General features: G+C 38.8%; 1 protein-coding gene across 1 annotated transcript in view; it reads left to right on the top strand.

Annotated features, from left to right (window-relative positions):
• PKN2 (protein kinase N2) overlaps window positions 1-17690 on the top strand; it is a 50055-nt gene that overhangs the window by 16938 nt on the left and 15427 nt on the right. The window contains exons 2-3 of the mRNA XM_088526042.1: window positions 6171-6471; window positions 14033-14184. Of these exons, the coding sequence (XP_088382168.1) occupies window positions 6171-6471; window positions 14033-14184 (453 nt within the window). The remainder of the gene's footprint in view (window positions 1-6170; window positions 6472-14032; window positions 14185-17690) is intronic.

Here is a 17690-nt window from a genome sequence, read left to right as displayed (position 1 = left end):
AGCTAGTTTACAGCTTGGCTTTTACTAGAACTTCTACCACTGTGTGTGTGGTCTGCTTGAAAGTTATGTAAAATGCAGTTTTCCTCTGAAAATCTGTTCCCTTCTCTGTCTTGTTGTAGTTTCTCTGTTACTGTAGCACCACTATTATCATCAGTATTTCACGTGAGCTTAAAAAGGAGAAACAAAATCAAAAGTAAGACAGCAGGCTTGATGGCCTCAAGGTCTGATAACTGAATGGAGGAAGAGTGGCACTACCGTAGGCTTAATTCTATATCCTGATCTTGTTCCTGGGCGCATGCAGTAAGTTCACATCAAGCCACACCTTACAACAGAAGTCTGTACCATTTCCTTGGAACATCTGAAGCTAGGCAGGGTAAGATTTGTTTGGCCTCAGCTGCCATTTTTTGGTGGGAGGTAGGAATTTTAATAGACAAAAGTTCAGAAACGGCACAAGTTGGTAATATGCACAAGTTGGTAATGTGCTACTTGTTGAGGTATCTAGCAAAACTTCCTGGATACTCTTGCCACCTACCAATTTCAGATCTGGGTGCTCCTTGTCTGCACTGTGTCGTAGCTTCTTCTGAGTCTGCACCACCACAAGGAAGGTGGTGATGGAGAATTTCTTTTAATGACTTCTTTCTTTACAACTCTCTGTGGCAGAGCTTTCTCCTGAAGCCATAAGGAGCTGCTCCAGTTCTATAATCTTACAGATGCAGCCAGGCACTCACTGTAAACATGCAAGGATTGCATTTTAATCAAGAGTCCTATCTGAATTTATCCACATATGATGCGTTACAGTATGGTTGTTTGTACCTTAGACAGCCTGTTGTTGCAAAGAAGAGAGCTGTGACTTGGATTAAATTTAAATCCTGATTTGCAACATGTTACTACAGCAAACTAATGCCAGAATCTATTAAGCCTTCAAATGTGTTTTTTTGTTGTTGTTGTTTTGGTTTTTGTTCTTGACACTGGGTGAGTGTGGAGCTCTTGACCACAGTCACATTTGCTTCTGGGCAAGAGGAAATAGTCCATGCAGTTCCAGTAATCCAGACAAGCCGTCACATCTGGTTTTATGAATGACTTCAGGGGGAAGGGAAGTTTGCAATTGATTTAACATTGTTCTTAAAATCAAAGACTACTGTAGTTTCAGGAATTACTATAGAGATTGTTGGGGACGTTGGACGTTACCTCAGAAAAACAACATTTCCCTAACAGAAAAGATTAGTCAGAAAATTATACTGAGAGACAAAAGTACCTCAAATCTGTTTTTGCAGCTTTTCAAAATGAAATGAAAAAATGAATAAACTTTTACTTGAATAATGGTACTTTTCTTAAATTGTGTATAAAACAAGAATTATCTTTTTCTATTTAATATTAATAGGCTTGTGTTAAATAACCAGGCATTTTTCTGACTATTAAAGATAAATACTTGTTTAACAGGTTTTCTTAGTGTTTCAATAGATAATAAAATGGCTTCTGGAATTCAAGAGGATATGAAAATAAATGGTAATTCTTTTAAGAAATATACACATATTTACTTTGAGCTTTTGATATGGCCTTTTTCTAAAAACGTTTGATATATGCTAACTGCACTTCAATAGGAAGCCTAAATAATACTGTAAAAATGTAAGTTCTCATCGGCTGTGAAGCAGGCTGTAGTTTAAGGCTCCACTTGTATTTCTGTAAGCACTTCTACTAAAATTTAGTGCCCTAAATTCTTATCCTCACCCATACTTTTTAGGGTGAGGATGCTGGATAAGTGTGCTCTACTGTACTCTTAAAGGGAGTCTTTTCCACTTGCTAATGCCCAAGATTTTAAGGTTATCTTTTTCCTTTTAGTAGGTGGCAATTTGGGAAACTCATTTTAAATTGAAAGTGGTCCAGTAAACACAACAATTGAAGCAGATTCCTTGATATATTCAGCCTCACAGCAATACCTTCTATACAGCAGCATCACATTTCTACCTTTTAGTAATTTAGATGTCTTATTCCTAAATGGGAGTTTTGCTCGCGAATTGCTTGGCAAGGCACCAGGTACATTCACTCTTCAGTTCAAAATTGATCTGAGAAAAAGCTTTGATGGGTTTTCACAAACAACGTTGCTGGTCTCTTCCACCGCATCAGCCAGAATAGACTCTATTATTAAAAGACCTACCCAGATGCTCGGACCACTACCCATTACTTTCCGCAACTATACTTAAAACATTTCCTCGGAGTGCAGAAATTGAAGGCTGGCATCTTGAATTCATCTGTATAAATAGATGGTCTTTGAGCCAGCAATCAAAGTGAGGTTGAGTCATTAGACCATTGCTGTATATGTGGTTTCCTATATACATATTTTTTTTCTAAAAGCCATAGTATCTAATTTGTGGTCTGTGGGAGTCTATAGTATTAAATGCAACTTCTGTTTCATTACATGCTAAAAAGCTTCAGAAATCCCCAGTCTGGCTCGTAAACATGTATTTTCCTATTGCAGAGAAGTCTGCGCGGCAGCTTCTAATGGCTCTGCTCGGAGCCAGGGAGCAGGTTGTTGGGAGCAGCACGGAGGGCTGGGGCTGAGGACGAGGCCACCCGCGGCCGGGTGCCGCGCAGGGGAGCGGAGGGCGCTGGGCTCTGCTCCTGGGTGCCCGGCGAAGGATGGCAGCCCTCTGCCAGCCAGCAATCAGGACGCTCTGCCAGAGTTTACAAAGGAAAATCAATAATTGCCTTTCCCACCCTTGGTCTTAATTAGATTTTAAAGCAGTGGGACCTGTTCTCTCTTCTGCCAGCAGGAGTGGTTTAGTCATGGCTTAATTCAGAGCATTTCCACTGCTTAACGTGTTTTATGTTAAATGGTTCTGGGAAGGAGAGTGGAGGAAGTGGCTGTGTAAAAATCTATTGATGACTTTTCAGCGTGGGAAATGTGGATGATTTCTGCTGTCGTTGCACTGTCTACTTGAACAGCAGAAAGGAAGGGAGGGAGAGGCGGACCCTGGCTCCTGCTGTCCTCTTTGGAAATGTTTAGCCCTCTGGCTGAGGGAATGAACGCTTTTCTCTGAACAGATGTGGGGCCCAATCTAGGAGGAAATTATCCAAAAGGAAGATAACTTTTTTTTTTTCTTTTTTTTAACTAAGTTCTGCTCTGAGAAGAGACTTGTAAGAAGCAGCAGGACCCTGTGCTTGCAGAGGCTCTGCTGTCATGGGCAGCCCCTGGCCATGTGGCAGCCAGCTCCAGGGCTGGCTGTGCCTGTGGCTGTCCTGCCAGGTGAGGTGGCAGGGAACAGGATGCTTGTAGTTCAAAAGTGTTGCTTCCTGTGGATGCTGAGAAATAGGAGGGTGGCTCTCTTGAGAGCAGGGCTGCAAGAAGACCTAGAAGTTCAGTCAGTTCTAGTGGTCATTAATTTAAAAGAACAAACATACTTTGGGGGTGTTTGGGTGTTGGAATTGCTTAAGTAGAGGTGTTGGGGAAATGCCTTGTGCAGTGCACCTTCTCACCTTGCTCGTTGCTGTCCCGTGTGGCAGTGCGCGCCGCAGAGACGGTGCCCGCGCTGCCAGCGGGCGGGCTGCGCTCCTGAGCACCCTGCTGCAAGGGCAGGCGCCCTGCCCAGAAACACAGCGGCCTGCAGGGTTCTGCTGAGGCGGCTCAAACTAAGGAGAGCTTAAACTTAATCATTAGCAATTTGCATTCCAAATTTCCAGTAATTACGAAGATTATAGCAATTTAACTGGAGACTTGTTAGAGACACTGTGTGTCTGGAACAGGGGCTCCAAAGGCCTGTTTATATAAGGATGTAACATTCCTGTAACAGGTGGGATGTTGGGCTAGGAAAGAGATAAAAACCTCACTTGTAACAAAATACCTTATTGATAGGTAAACAATTAACTAAAGCCTCTGTGGGAAACCCTAGTCTAGAATATTTCTAAATTATTTATATTTTAATTACAGTGTCCTATTTTAGGAAGCATATGTTCTTTTAGCACATTTTGGATGCTTTATAGAGTCAAGGGTGTTGCAGGGGGCTTCTCTTAACATTTTCTTTCACCTGTGCATTTTGAAAGAAGGAAAGTCAAGTCAAAGAGCCAAATCTAATTTGGATACACACGTTACCTTAGCATCAGCAAAAAGTTTGTTATGCAACTGTATAAACTTATTCTCAGTTTCTGTTGTTTCTAAGTGCAGATCACTTGGCTGGCAATGGTTGGATTTCTTCACTATTGACAGGGGCATTTTGCTAGTTGCTCATCACAGTTGATTATGCTCTTTAAAAAATATATAGCTATATAAAAATCAAGTGTTGGTTCCTTATGTGCCAATATATGGAAACAATATGATCTATTTCCCAGTAGAACTATTAATAACCTTTGTACATATGCATAATAAAAGTTTTATTTCTGTCTTCAGTAATAGAAATGTACTTACAGGAATCACAAGTGCGCTTGAGATGTAAATTTACATGATTTTTCTCTTTACCTTTTTTACTCTGTCTCTTTTAAATTGCTCGCCTCTTGTCTTTCTCTTCTGTTAATAGTTAAATTTTGTGGTAAGGTGGTAATACTGATTTTTTTTTTAAATCCCTGAAATTATTTTTCTAAAAGTGACAGTTATGGGTAGAAATACAGTAGTAAGAGACTTGAAAATGATTTAGTGAACTTCATAAAATTATACTTGCGGGCTAGTAGTGTGGATCTTGCTTACAGAAGGCAGTGTCAGTGGAATGTACACAGAGGTAAATATTTTGACCGGCATTATCTGTAGGGCATGTATGGTCCAAGCACAACCTTCATGATCCTCAGTTCCCCTCATTCTTGAAAAAAACAAACCAAGAGCATGTAGCTCAGAACAGCAGAGAATTCCTTATTGAAATATCATAACTTGAAGTAACTGACTCCATTTGTGTTTTGGTCCAAATTTAGGCTGCTGACCTTTATTCCGTAATTCTTTCCTGCAGAAGAAGGGCTTCCTCTGCTCTGAGTCAATAAAAAAGCAACTTGGTGTAGACTATGCCTACAGATCCCCCTTCCTGGGACCTTAATTTTTATCTTGATGCTTTGTACCTTGAACTCCTTCCCCAGTGTTTTTCTGTTCCCTTTTTGTTTCCTGCAGCAAATAGTCATGACACATTTTGTACTAAAAACTTTTCATATTTTTAATCATTTATTCCACCACTTCACCATCATCCCCAATAACTGCAGAGTCCCTGTAATCTCATGTTTATTCACGTTATTCATGTTGAAGGAAACTTACTGTATCTTTGCTCTTTCAGGTAGTTACTTGCAGCACAGACCATATGCTCACTACCTTTGTCCTGAATTAATATGAGGTTAGATGCTGAATTCAGGAGTTCATAGTTCTTTATTCACTTAGCTTTAGCTAGGTATCCTCAGCTGGAAGCTATTGCCTTTTTATTGTGTAGGGTTCCTGTGTAAGAAGACATGCACAAAGATTCACCGCATATTAAATTATACTTGCATTTCTACCACCATAGGTTGTATAACTTGCTCTTTGTACTCTTACTTCTGTGATAAAATAATGTTTCACAAGTGCGACCTCATCTGCACTTACCAGCCAAGCTTGCCTATGGAAAGCAAGTAAAAAGCCTCCTTAAAATATCCTCCACTAACATCTTGAAGAATATATTGTCTATAAAGATGACAGTACTTCTTAAACACTCGACAGCATTACCACTAAGTTTTGTGAGGTGTTACATGAACTTTTACACTGTTCAGAAAGGGTAGGTTTGCTGAACTTCTAGTGAATGTGTATTTAAAAAAAAAAAAAGTTGATAACTGTAAGAATTAAGTTTTATTTTCTCTACCCATTTCTTCTATTAAAGCACACATTAAATCTAAAAAAGTACAAATGTGGGTCACTGGATCTGAGGCATATAAGTGTCTGGCAGGCAGGCTTGACAAATTCAGAAGTATTTAAATTTCTTCTTGCTAAAAATAAGCATAGTAAAGATGTCACTAAATTTAAAATAAATCTGTTGTAAAACCTAACTCTAGCATGTAATATCCAATGTGCTTGTAGCTTTAGAACAGTCTGAGTGTAGACCTGTGGCTAGTACATGATCTTACCAAGTGAATTTTAATATACTAAGGTTTAAACCCAGTAGTCTTAGTCATGTAGTTTTATCTTCATCATCAAGAAACTATGTTTCTGGTAGTCATATTATTGTTTTTCTTTCTAGGGGGATGCCAGAAGTCTTCTAGTCTCTGAGAATGTGAGCACTGGCCAAAAGTTGGACGTTTCAGATACAATGGTGCAGCAGAAGCTGGATGAAGTAAAGGACCAAATCAAAAGAGAAATAAGGAAGGAACTTAAAATCAAGGAAGGAGCCGAGAACCTCAGGAAGGTCACAACGGATAAAAAAAACTTGGCATATGTGGACAACATTTTGAAAAAATCAAATAAGAAGTTAGAAGACTTGCATCATAAGTTGCAGGAGTTAAATGCGCACATTGTTGTAACAGATCCTGAGGATGTTACAGGTACTGTATACTACTGTAAAGTCTGTTTTCTTTCCCCGTAACTCACATAAGCTATAGCCTGTTTTTCTTGAAAAAAGAATTGCTCTTTGAATGAACAAGTCAGTAGCGGGTGAGTTTATTACTTCTGTATGCTAATTTGTTCTGACTCTCATATAAATATCCATTCCCTGGAAGTTGTAAATTGCCTTCTGCAGAGCACTGTATTTCAAAGAGAATTGCTTGATGCTGTAAAGACAAACTAAATGTCAGATCTTCACTTCTAATTTTGCTGCTTTAAAATGTTATCTCTTTTTTCCTAAGCATTTTAATATACCTAAAAAATTTTTGCTTGGTAGAAGCAAATTTCAGTGGTTGTTGCATTGGCTTTCCCTGGCTGAATCCATAGTCATCAGTATTAACATACCCTTTAATCTATGTGTAGTATGTTTTCAGGAAACTCTGTTAATAGGTTAAAAAAAAAACAGAAAACTAAAGGTGTCTCCTTTAAAATTATTTTCTAGTTCTAACAAATGATTGGTAGCTTATCATCTGACTTACACTGTGGCAATGATATCTTAGCTTTTTTTTTTTTTTTTTTTTTTTTCCCTGCATTGAGATTGTCAATGTTAAGATACTTTGAAATATTTTAACTGGTATTTTCTGTGGCAAGGCAGTGAGTTGACACTAATTTTTGAATGTGTTTCTTCAAAATACCAGGTGTGATATTTTTAGACAGACTGTTGTAAAAATAAACAGTCCAACAAATGACTTTTTCACTTTCATGGAATGACTAATGAGATATTGCCAGCCTGGTGATTTCACATTTCATAGGCACATCGTGGCAAAAAAAATCATAAATGTACATGTGCCCTTGAGGGTGTCCAAAGTAGACTTGCACAGTATTATATGCCTCTTTTTTTTGGTCTTTCAGAGAGATAAAATGACCCAAAAAAGTGGGGAGGGGAGGTGACTGAAGTAGTGAGGCAAAACAGTTCCTGCAGCATGAAATAGGTACGAATAAAAGGACACATTTGTAGATACTCGGTGGGTTTTCCTGGCAGGTGTGCAGAGTTCTGTTTCACAGGGGCTAAGGCTCATGAAAGTCCACCTAAATGTTGACGTGTGTGTTTGTTAAAGGCTGAATAGAAAGAAAATCATACACAAACCCTGTATAGACCCCAATTATAAGAATTAATACTGATTTGTGAAGTTGATCTCTGGTGGAATTTCAAAAGCGTCTGAGCACTGAATGCTCTCAGTGGAGTGCCCCCCCCCCAGGGTAGCATTTAGAGCTCTGTCACAATGTCCTGATGAGTAATGTCTTCCTTCTCCACAACTCAGGAAACACAACAGACCCTAAGAAGGCATTTAGTGATTGTAAAAGAGATGGTCTGTATATAAAGAACTAAATAACATTGTTCAGATCCTTAGTATGTTTCTGATCCATAGAACACTGCTGAAAGGGCCAGCAGTGCCGGTTTCTTTTGTGAGTAACTTGGCAAGCAGGCTTTGATTGCCTTGCATTTGAATGCCAGAACTTCATGAAGGGCATAAAACACCAAAGTTGATAAATTTCTGTGTTCCTACATGCTAACCTCTTACTGATATGTCTTTATTTTACTCTCTGTTTAAGAACTTATGTCTGTAGAAGCTATTTGCCTATGCTTTGATTATTGAAATATGCTGAGAGGACTCAAGCCTTGCTTTATAATTTTCGTATTTATATCTTACAAGGTAGTCTTATGTTGTAAGAAGGAACTTGCGAATTTTAAGGTCTTTATATTCTCTGCTTAGCATCACAGCCAGTATTCCTAGGTAAGATCAATTCATAATACAATATATTTTGCAACATAATTCAGAAGCCTCATAAAGATTTTTTTGTTTGGTACAGGTATAGGTATTTTAGATCAAAGATCTCCAAGCACCCACCCCTTGCATAAGTATTTAATTCTTTTTATATTGTTTGACTCTGACTGTCTTTTTCTTATGTCAGGGTCACTAACCAGGGCAGGGAGGGAATATTGTCCATTTGGGAAACATTCTGTTTTGAGATTTAGATGCATATCATCTAAGTGAAATTTTGATTATAATATTGAAATTCTGAGTTTAACTTTATATCTAAGGTATTTGTGAGCTCAGTCCTTGAAAAAAACAGGTTGGTATAATAAATTTTAGGATGCATAAGAATGTATATATATATTCCCCAATTATGTAAAGACATATGGCCCCAAAGTTCACTGTCATCTGGCAGAGTGCACTTTTGTGGAGGTATCAGAAAACTGTTGCTTTTGCTTGAGATCACTATAGTTGATTTAGTAACTGTTTACTGATGACTGTAGGAACATCCAAGCATGTTCAGTGTTGCTAGTGGTGAGCTATATTATAAGTTGTAATTTTTACCAAAAAGGGTCAGGCACGAGTTTAGTTAGCAACAAGTGTTTTAGACCACACAGTGTGTATGCTGAAAACAGGATTAAAGAGGGTTTGAGAACTGTGGGAAGAAAACGTAGAAGTGAAAGTAGCATCAGTTAAGGTCTATATACTATATATACTTGAACTTTTTTTTGTGTGTAAAGCAGCAGTGTTCCCTGTCTTCTATTGAGATGTAACGCTAATATCAGTAGAAAATCGTTGCCTATAAGATGATGATCCTTTTGATCTGATATGCCCTGAACTCTCTCTGAAGACTTTGAACAGTTTCTGTTGATTGGCTGATAATTCACTGTGGTGACTTGAAAAATTAATTTAACCTCTGTCCTTGTTCCTGTACCAGAAAAGTGGGTGTGAACGTATTTGTGAACTGCCCCAGATCTGCAGCTGACGGGTGCTGTGCAAACTCTTGTGACTCATTGCTGCTTAAAGTATCAAGTGCTAATTGTGTGTTTGTGTCTCCTTTTTCATGTTTTAAAAGGATCACTAATTTGTAGTGTAACTACCTCATCAGTGCAGTATAATAAGTGCATGCTGAAAACATTACAGTGTGGCCTTAATAATAAAGCTACTCTAGAAAAAAACGTGCACTAATAACACTCCCCCTCAAGCTACTGAGGGACGTTTTGGTGATGGTTTCCCTACAGCTGAGAACCTTGAGTTCTAAAACTGGAGGAAATTACTTTCACGGCTACTTAGAGAATTGGTATTAAACTTGAGCCAAAAATGTGTTTTAAAAGCTGCGAGGGTAGATTTGGCAACTCTTGTATCGCTCAGAAATAACTTGTCACAAGCATATGTTTCTCTTCCATTATAGAGTTGCTGGTAAAATCTAGATTTGTTCTAGAAAGGAGACTTTGTACCCAGCTTGTGCAGAGCATTAGTCAGACTAGGAGGCAGCGTTTTAAGATCAGTAGGTCAGCACTTACAAGTGAAAAGTGAATCTGTGTGGTAATATAAAATGACTGGAACAAGCCTAGTGACCATTTCTGCTGAAAATCTGAGTTTGTTTTCATGGATCTTATGGGAGTAATTTCCATATTAAGAATGAGGACAGTTCATGCCTTGAAATTATGTTTCTCTTCATGTACCTAAAATTCAATGTTTGAAGAAGTGGTAGAAATTGTGCTTTCTAATATGACTCAGCAAGATATAATATTGAACTAGATTTTTTTTTGGGGAGGGGGGTGGCAAGTCACTGACTTAATTAGCTGCATGTATGTATATGCATGTGTAGGTGATATGCTTATGGGAAATATGTTCAGTTGGTTGCTTGAAAGTGATATTTTTGATGTTCTTGGACATAAGTCACTTTAAAAATAGCCTCTTTGCTTTCAGCCTTTCTTTAGAAAATGAGTAGCTGACAGAGGACACTCTATTGCCCTCCTTACAAATGAAGGAGCTAATCCCCTTGGATGCCAGAGAGTCCATATAAAATCACACATGAGACCAGTTAGAGGGAAAACATCCAAGGCAACAACTTCTTAACAGCTAACTCCACCTCCAAAGCTCATCCCTAGGAATGTTGTAGTAATTCTAGGGAATGTTAATATGGAATACTGAAGCAATTCGAAACAATCCACTGGCACTTGTTTGGTGGTTAAATTTTGGAATTCCATTCAATTTGAGCAGTTTCCAGTAGACTGGTGCTGGATGTGCTCCATAGATGCAGGATGTCCACTATTCTTTTAGGTTGCTGTTTGCTCTCGGTTCATGTATGACAAAAACACAACTCCTCTGCGAAAACCCTCTGTCCCCACCCTTCATTTAAAATGAAATTAAAATTATCCCTTAACGGAAGGGTGCTTGTGGCTGGTTGGGTAGCTTAGCATTATGCTGCAGTGCCTTGTGGGAACCCAAATTCACAAAGTTGCACAGGGGCTGAGATTTCCCACTGAGTTTGAAAAGATGATGTAGCCACAGCTGTGGAAGAACCTGCCCCAGAGTGAGCAGCAGCCTCAACGTACAGGGCTGTGTCACTGCTTCAAGGGTACAGCAGATGGGAGAGCTGGTAAAAGCCAATTTATAAGCAAGTAACTTTGAGCACTGTGCAAAGATTCAGCCAACAGGAAGATGTTTTCAGAAGAGCAAAAGATTAGTGTTTATCCCCTTGTTATCCAAATGCAGTCCGGCCTCTTTTTTTTTTTTTTTTTTTTTTAAGGCATGGCCTTGCTTTATTGCTTTATTAAATCATATTTTCATGAAAACAAGATAGTGTTAAATTAGACAAAATAAGCAACTCAAAATGTATTGACTGAGGAAGACAGGTTGGATAACCTAGGAGGCTACAGCTTTCAGTTTAACCCGTATATAATGCCAAGCACTGGGGACCTGCATCAACCTGGATATACCTTAGCAACAAGGTGCGCAAAAGCTGGTATTGAACAATAAGATTCATATTGTATAGCTATAGAGCAAAAGTATCATGCTGGTTATGTCACATCATGCCAAGTTTGTTTGAAATAGATCTGTTTCTTACCTCGATATTCACCATACCAAGGGGAAGATGACTAGGGGCACTGTCCCACTGCCTAGCCAAGACCCTCACCTTCTGTTGCTCAAAAAGCTTGACTTGAGTGCACCCCAGATGGCAAGTCTGCATTGATCAATAACTGGCAAGCTAGAGCCCTCTTCTTTTCCCCACTCCTTGTCTCCTTAACTCTGAAAATTACCTACACCACCAAACCATCAATTTAGTAAAGCACTTAAGCATACAGTTAAACAAGAATTTAAGTTCCATCAGTTAAAAGTATTGGGATGCATTTATTACTGATTCATATTCTGGTGATACCTGTCTCCAGATGAGATTTGAACCCCACTGTATAGTGCTTTACTAGGTAAGAGAGAACTAGCTCTATCAGAGTGATTGCAACCTGACCAGACATTACAAGGAGAGGGAAACAGATAAGGCAGACATAGATTGTAGTGCTGCTGCAAAGGTTGTCAGCACTTTCCATAACAGGAGCACTTTGTCTAGGTGACTTAAAATTTAATGTGAATTTTTCTATAGTAAACAGCCTGAAGCAGCTTCCTGTGTTATAACAGGGTGGGGGAAGGAGCTGCTTTGAAGCTGTTTCCCCTACGTGTTTTTTTTTTTTTCTTTTTTTTTTTCTTTTTCTCTCCAAGAGAAACTTCTCTTGAAGAAAAATATTGCTCCCCTTATTGATGCACAAGGGAGAATGTGGCTTCCTATTGCTGCTGATTACCTAAGTGCCAGAACTGTTTGAACTGAATGGTAGAGGGGAGCAGAGATGCCCAAGCGCAGACCGGCTCTGCTGAAGGCCCCGCTTGGCAGGTGATGTGGTTAGACCACCTCGGTGCAGAGTGCAGTGCAAGAGGGCAAGAGCTGCGTGGGCCATCTGAGTTGTGGCCCTTCTCATCAGGGCTTGGTTTGCAATTTGAGTGTTGCTTTAAACAAGCAAAGGAAGATTGCTTATGTGCATCTTTAAAAGTTGTGAAAAGGCTTCAGAGAACCGTGGTTGTCCCAGAGATGATCAGAGGACTAGGGTCTTTGTGGTAGAAATCTGCATGGTAAATCTAAAGTTAGTGAATATTCGTTTATACAACTAATCTACAAGGAAACGTGACATAGTCACATTTACATTGTTGCTTTTTTCTGATCGTTTTAATTTTGAATAGATCATCAGGCAAGGATTAGTTGAATATGAAGAGTAGTAAGAGGAAGACATGTTGTTAATCTTTGTTTTATTTAGAACAGATTTAAGCTAAAGCTCTGGAACTGCAATGTTTTGTACAGAAATCAGGTCAAAACACAGAGGAGAAAATAAGTTAGAAAACAGATGAGAAACCACATACTTTGTTTTTTTTTTTTCTTCTGGAGCTTCAAGTATTTTCTGATAATGTAGCAACTCAAGCAGTAAAGCTGCAGGGAGAGTTTTAAAGAGGCTCAAAGTAAAGAGTGTGCAAGAGAGGAACAGAGGAAATTAAGTTCTGCTTACAAGAAACGGAAGACTGCTGTTTAAAAAAAGGAAATTGCACTGCAAACTTGAAAGTAAAATGTACTAAAACTTGCAAACCGGTTATCAGAAGCTTCTGCAGAAGAAATATGAAATGGCAGATAAATCTTCCTGCTGATGCCTCATAATTAATAATTTGGGAGTTACTAGCATAATGCGTAAGTGTTTTAATAAACAAGGGAAGATTTGGGGAACTTGATTTATCAGCATAGTTTTAATTCTAGGAAAATTAATTAAAGTTGAAATAAGACTATACTGTTATGATATCAGATAAGTATAATCTTCGAGGAGATCAACCAGTGGCATATGCCTGTAGGAAAGCTGTGTCTCTGTTGTTGGTGTAGAAGGAACCAACAACAAAAAAGGGATTATGGTAGTGGAAATAATTTAACCTCTTTTTCAGAAAGTTTAAAAGAAAAGCCATGGGGACTGTTAAGAAAGATAATTAGCAACAGATAACTTTTTTCCTTTTTTAATTATTCTATTACAGAATAGTTAGACACTAGGAAATAATTCAACTCACTCACTTTAGAGGTAGAGATTAACAGTTCATGTTGCATAACCTGTGATTTGAACCAGTGTTTAATTAACTTGCTGTCCTCCTGCAGGAAAGTTTAAGAGTCTGACTCTGTAGTCTTATATCTGCATTTCTTAAGAAAGACTTTAATATCGTCTGATCTTATTTTTGACATAATCTGTCTGCAGTGTTCATTCCAGAAATGGTGCATTGAAATCGGTGAGGAATACAGCTGCTTAGAAATCTATTTATAGACTATGCTCACTGGTATTGGATATTGTTATCCAAGTTTGTGTTTTAAAGCACTTAAAACTGTTCTGTGGTGTAAGAAGGCTTAATGGCAAACTGCTTTTTTAATTGACTGAAGACATTTCAGAAGAAACAAATCTCCTTTGAAACAAAAATGGACCTAGCTGCAAACCTATCTATTTTACCACCCCCGGAAGTGAATCATGTGAATTAGGACGTGTGTAGGAGTCTCTAGGCTGTCTTGAGGCTTTTCGTGTTAAGGCGCATTTGCAGTGCTCTTGAAAAGTAGCTCTGGACAGGACAGTTAGTTGTAATACTTAAATGAAACTTTTCCTTTTTTTTTCAGCTATACCTTCATAGAATAGGTTCTTGTTGTTGTGTACATTACTTTTTTTTTTTGAATTTGCAGATTGCCCTAGGACTCCTGATACTCCAAACAGTGATCCTCGTTTTTCTACTAACAACAGACTGATGGCCTTAAAAAAGCAATTGGATATAGAACTGAAGGTAAAACAAGGAGCAGAGAATATGATACAGATGTATTCAAATGGTTCTTCAAAGGTAAGGCTTTTGAATGCTTAAAAAACATTTAAATGATCGTGGATTTTCATGTTGCTGTGGTGTGAATTTACAATGTGTAAACTTTTGTAGCAATTCTACATGACTGCTTAAGCAAAAATTACTATACCTTTTTTGTTGTGGTTTAATACCTATTCAAAGATTGCTTATTTAAGTGTTTGTTTTAGCAGTTTGTTAACAGGCCGACCAACCTACATACTAAATCCAGTTTGCTAAATTTAGTACATCTAGTAATCTTTGATCATGTGTGATTTGTTAAGCAGCAAAGCTTGGTATGACGCTGAGTGGTTAAAAAAAAAAAAATTCATTAATGTTGTAACATTCACGACAATCAGAGAAGGTAGCATTGCCAAATATGCCTCTGAAATGGTCATCTCATTCTAGTTGGCAGTAAAATGTACAAAAAGTCTTTGTCTTAATGCAGAAAGCGCTGACAGATATTATGCTCTAACTGTTGCAGTTTTCCTTTAGCTTAGATTGACATTGAGGAAAAGATGAAAGAAATGATCACCAAATACAGTTATTTTTTACAGAGGCGTGATATTTTAGAAATAACGGTTGATAGTATGAAACTGAAACTAGAAGTAGAGCTGTATTGATTATTATTATTTTTTAAGATATGAATTTTAAGGGCACAAACGTTTGCTTGTGCTCGCTTGTGCTTCATTGTCTCAATAATACTAGGAGCTGCCGTGGGAGGTGGGGTAGAATAATCATAAATGGGTTTGCCTTGGTTAGGCTATGTGCTGCATTCTAGATGCAGCCTTAACTCAAGTGGAAGACTAGCCAAACCTTCCAAACTTAAAATGTGTTTTTTTTGTTGTTGTTGTCATTCCTTTGTTTTCTTTTGTTTTTTGAGTATGAGGAAGTTTTAGTTCTCATATGACCAAAAGAGCGAGTGTTGGGGGAACTGGGGGGAAGGAAGTCTTACTAGTCCCTTCAGTAGTTGCTCACTAGCTCTTCTTTCCGTCCACTCTTACCGAAGGATCAAGGATATGACTGAATCTAGAGATACAGGTCTAGCAAATGGCACGTAATAGCTTGGTTAGATGTTTTTTTTTGTGTCCAGAAGATAGTAAATAAAATAAATTGTGGTAAAGATTTCACTGACTGAGCTAACATGTAGGTGAGCCAGAGGATTATCTTAAAAAGAAAGGCTTGACTTGAAGAAAGGTTAGACATCTCTGCATTGTTTTGCTACCAATTGCAACTGGTATTGACCAAAAAGTATCAGAAAGCGAATGTGATTTTCTAAATAAATTGCTCTTTGGGACTCATGGAAAGACAGACTATTCATTTCTGCCTCTTATATGACTTTCTTCTACCTTGCAAAATCAGAGTGAGTACAAACTCTAGGGAGGGATTTTAGCCTGGGGGAGCCCAGGGCCCAAGGACACGCACCTTGTGGGGGCCCAGGGCCCGTGTACGCGCGCCGCCTCGCAGTGGCACCCGCCGACAAGCAGCTGGTGCCCCGGTGGCTCCTCCCAGCTGGCCATAGGCGGCCAGTCCTGAGGGCCGGGCGAAGCGCCCGCGCCGCGTGACGGGAGGCCTTGGGACGCCGGCCCCGGGCCTCGGCTCGTGGGAGCCCCAGAGCCTGCAGGGTGCGGGTGCACCTGAAGTGGTAATCAGGGGATCCCGAGGGATCAACAGGCAGACATGTATTATGTCCGTAATAACCCCTCAGCGAGGAGTCTTATAACAGCCTGAGAAAAGTTAACAACGCTCAGGCTCTCATGGTAGGTGTTGTTAGCAGGCTTTGATTAGACGAGGTAGAAGGGATGAATTCTGGCTCACTTTGATTGAGGCATGTAATTAAAACTGAGGATTGGATGTTTTACCTGCAATTGGTAAATGTTTTGATCAGCCCACCAAATTGGGCTTATATGGTAACTGGGTTAGGGAGAGCAAATTGGAAAATACAGAAGCGTCACAAGCTGCTGCAACAATCAGAATGGAGATAATGCGAATTCGTGCTCTACTTCACTACCAAGTAATAAGAATAAATCTGGCAGGCTCAAACTGTAGACTTAGATGTAATGATTAGGTTTTAAAAGCAGCACTTAAACAACTGAAGTATCTGGATGAGGTGGTCAAGACAACACCATGTTTGACCCCAACCCTGGTGATGCAGTGGTTCTTTAAAAAGTAGTCTCTGGACCTGGTTTTGAACATAGCCAATTATTTTGTGACCTTAATTCATACCTATGATCTAACTGCAGGCTTACTATGTTATTTCCAGACCTTCATTTGCCAGAGGGACATGATCTTGTGTTTTTTAAACATTGAAAAAAGGAGTATTTTATAGCAATATGCATGTCGCTTCCTGGGAAGGTTATCCTGTTGCACTTAGTCCACTTGCTTTGGTAGCATTCAGCTCAACCTATTCAGAGTTAAGTGTTTCTGAGATATTAATCATCTTTCCTTGGACTTCTGTGAATTCTCCAAGATCCCATGACAGCCTTAGAGATCAATTTTACAGGTGCTGTCAGCTCATCAGTATGTGAGAGATGCTTCAAAGTCTTTTGCATTCAGACTCCAACATTAATAGAGCTGCTAAGTGTAACACGTTCATTCTGATTCTAAAGAAGAGATTTTCTTTCTGTTGTAGATACAGGGATATCTCTATAATCATGTATTATCTCCATCTTATTAATCACTGAAGAGCCCCTAAGCAAACAAATCCACGACAGTAGGAGGATGTGGAAGATGGAGAACAGCAAGCTCAAAAGCAAAATAGAGATGAAGCCAGGGACAAAGAAACCCCTGAAGCATATTTATGGATTAAAATGATTCAGAATCAACTTGAAACAATATTCTAGAGTTGCACGTAATCTGCTAGTTAGGTTCTGCATTCAGCTGTAGATTGTGCTCATCTCTAAAGTTGATGTTTTTATGCAAGAAGGCATTCATTTAAGAAATATGGCATACTATTTAATAAATTAGTTAGCTCATGTAGAATACACCATGAGGACTAAAAACATTTAAAATATGGAAACTAGTGATGTTATAAATCACTGATTAATATTAAAACTTACAAACAAGGATACTGAGACTGGTATGTAGAGTGGTGCACAAATTTTCCCCAAGCAACCAAAACCTTTTCCTCTATATTTCTTTGGGTGTGTCTGCCTTGCAGGATATAGTGGAGCATAAAAATATCTAAGTGAAGAAGTATGTTAGGCACAGGGTCATAGTGCAGCTTTGGGAAGGTGAATTTCTCACTTTTCAGTGCACAACTTGTGGCAGGTGGGGAGCGTGTGGGTGTCTTAGTTTTGCCCTTCACATTACACTTCATGGTGCCAGCACGTCCAGGTTTGGCATCTCAGTTACGGTGTAAGTGGAAGAGTAAGATTTCTTCCAGTTGTTAGATAATTTTTGCTTCATTATAAAGTTAAAAAATATATAATATAAACTATGTCCATGGCAAAGTAACTAATTAATGAAGCTATATAGTGGTTACAATATAAGTTAACCAGAATGCCCTTTGG

This window comes from Tinamus guttatus, unplaced genomic scaffold, assembly GCF_059628265.1.
Source record: "Tinamus guttatus ecotype Peru unplaced genomic scaffold, ASM5962826v1 Tinamus_guttatus_pri_ptg000242l, whole genome shotgun sequence".
In the NCBI taxonomy this organism is placed as follows: Eukaryota; Metazoa; Chordata; class Aves; order Tinamiformes; family Tinamidae; genus Tinamus; species Tinamus guttatus.
This window is presented reverse-complemented; position numbering and strand designations above follow the sequence as displayed.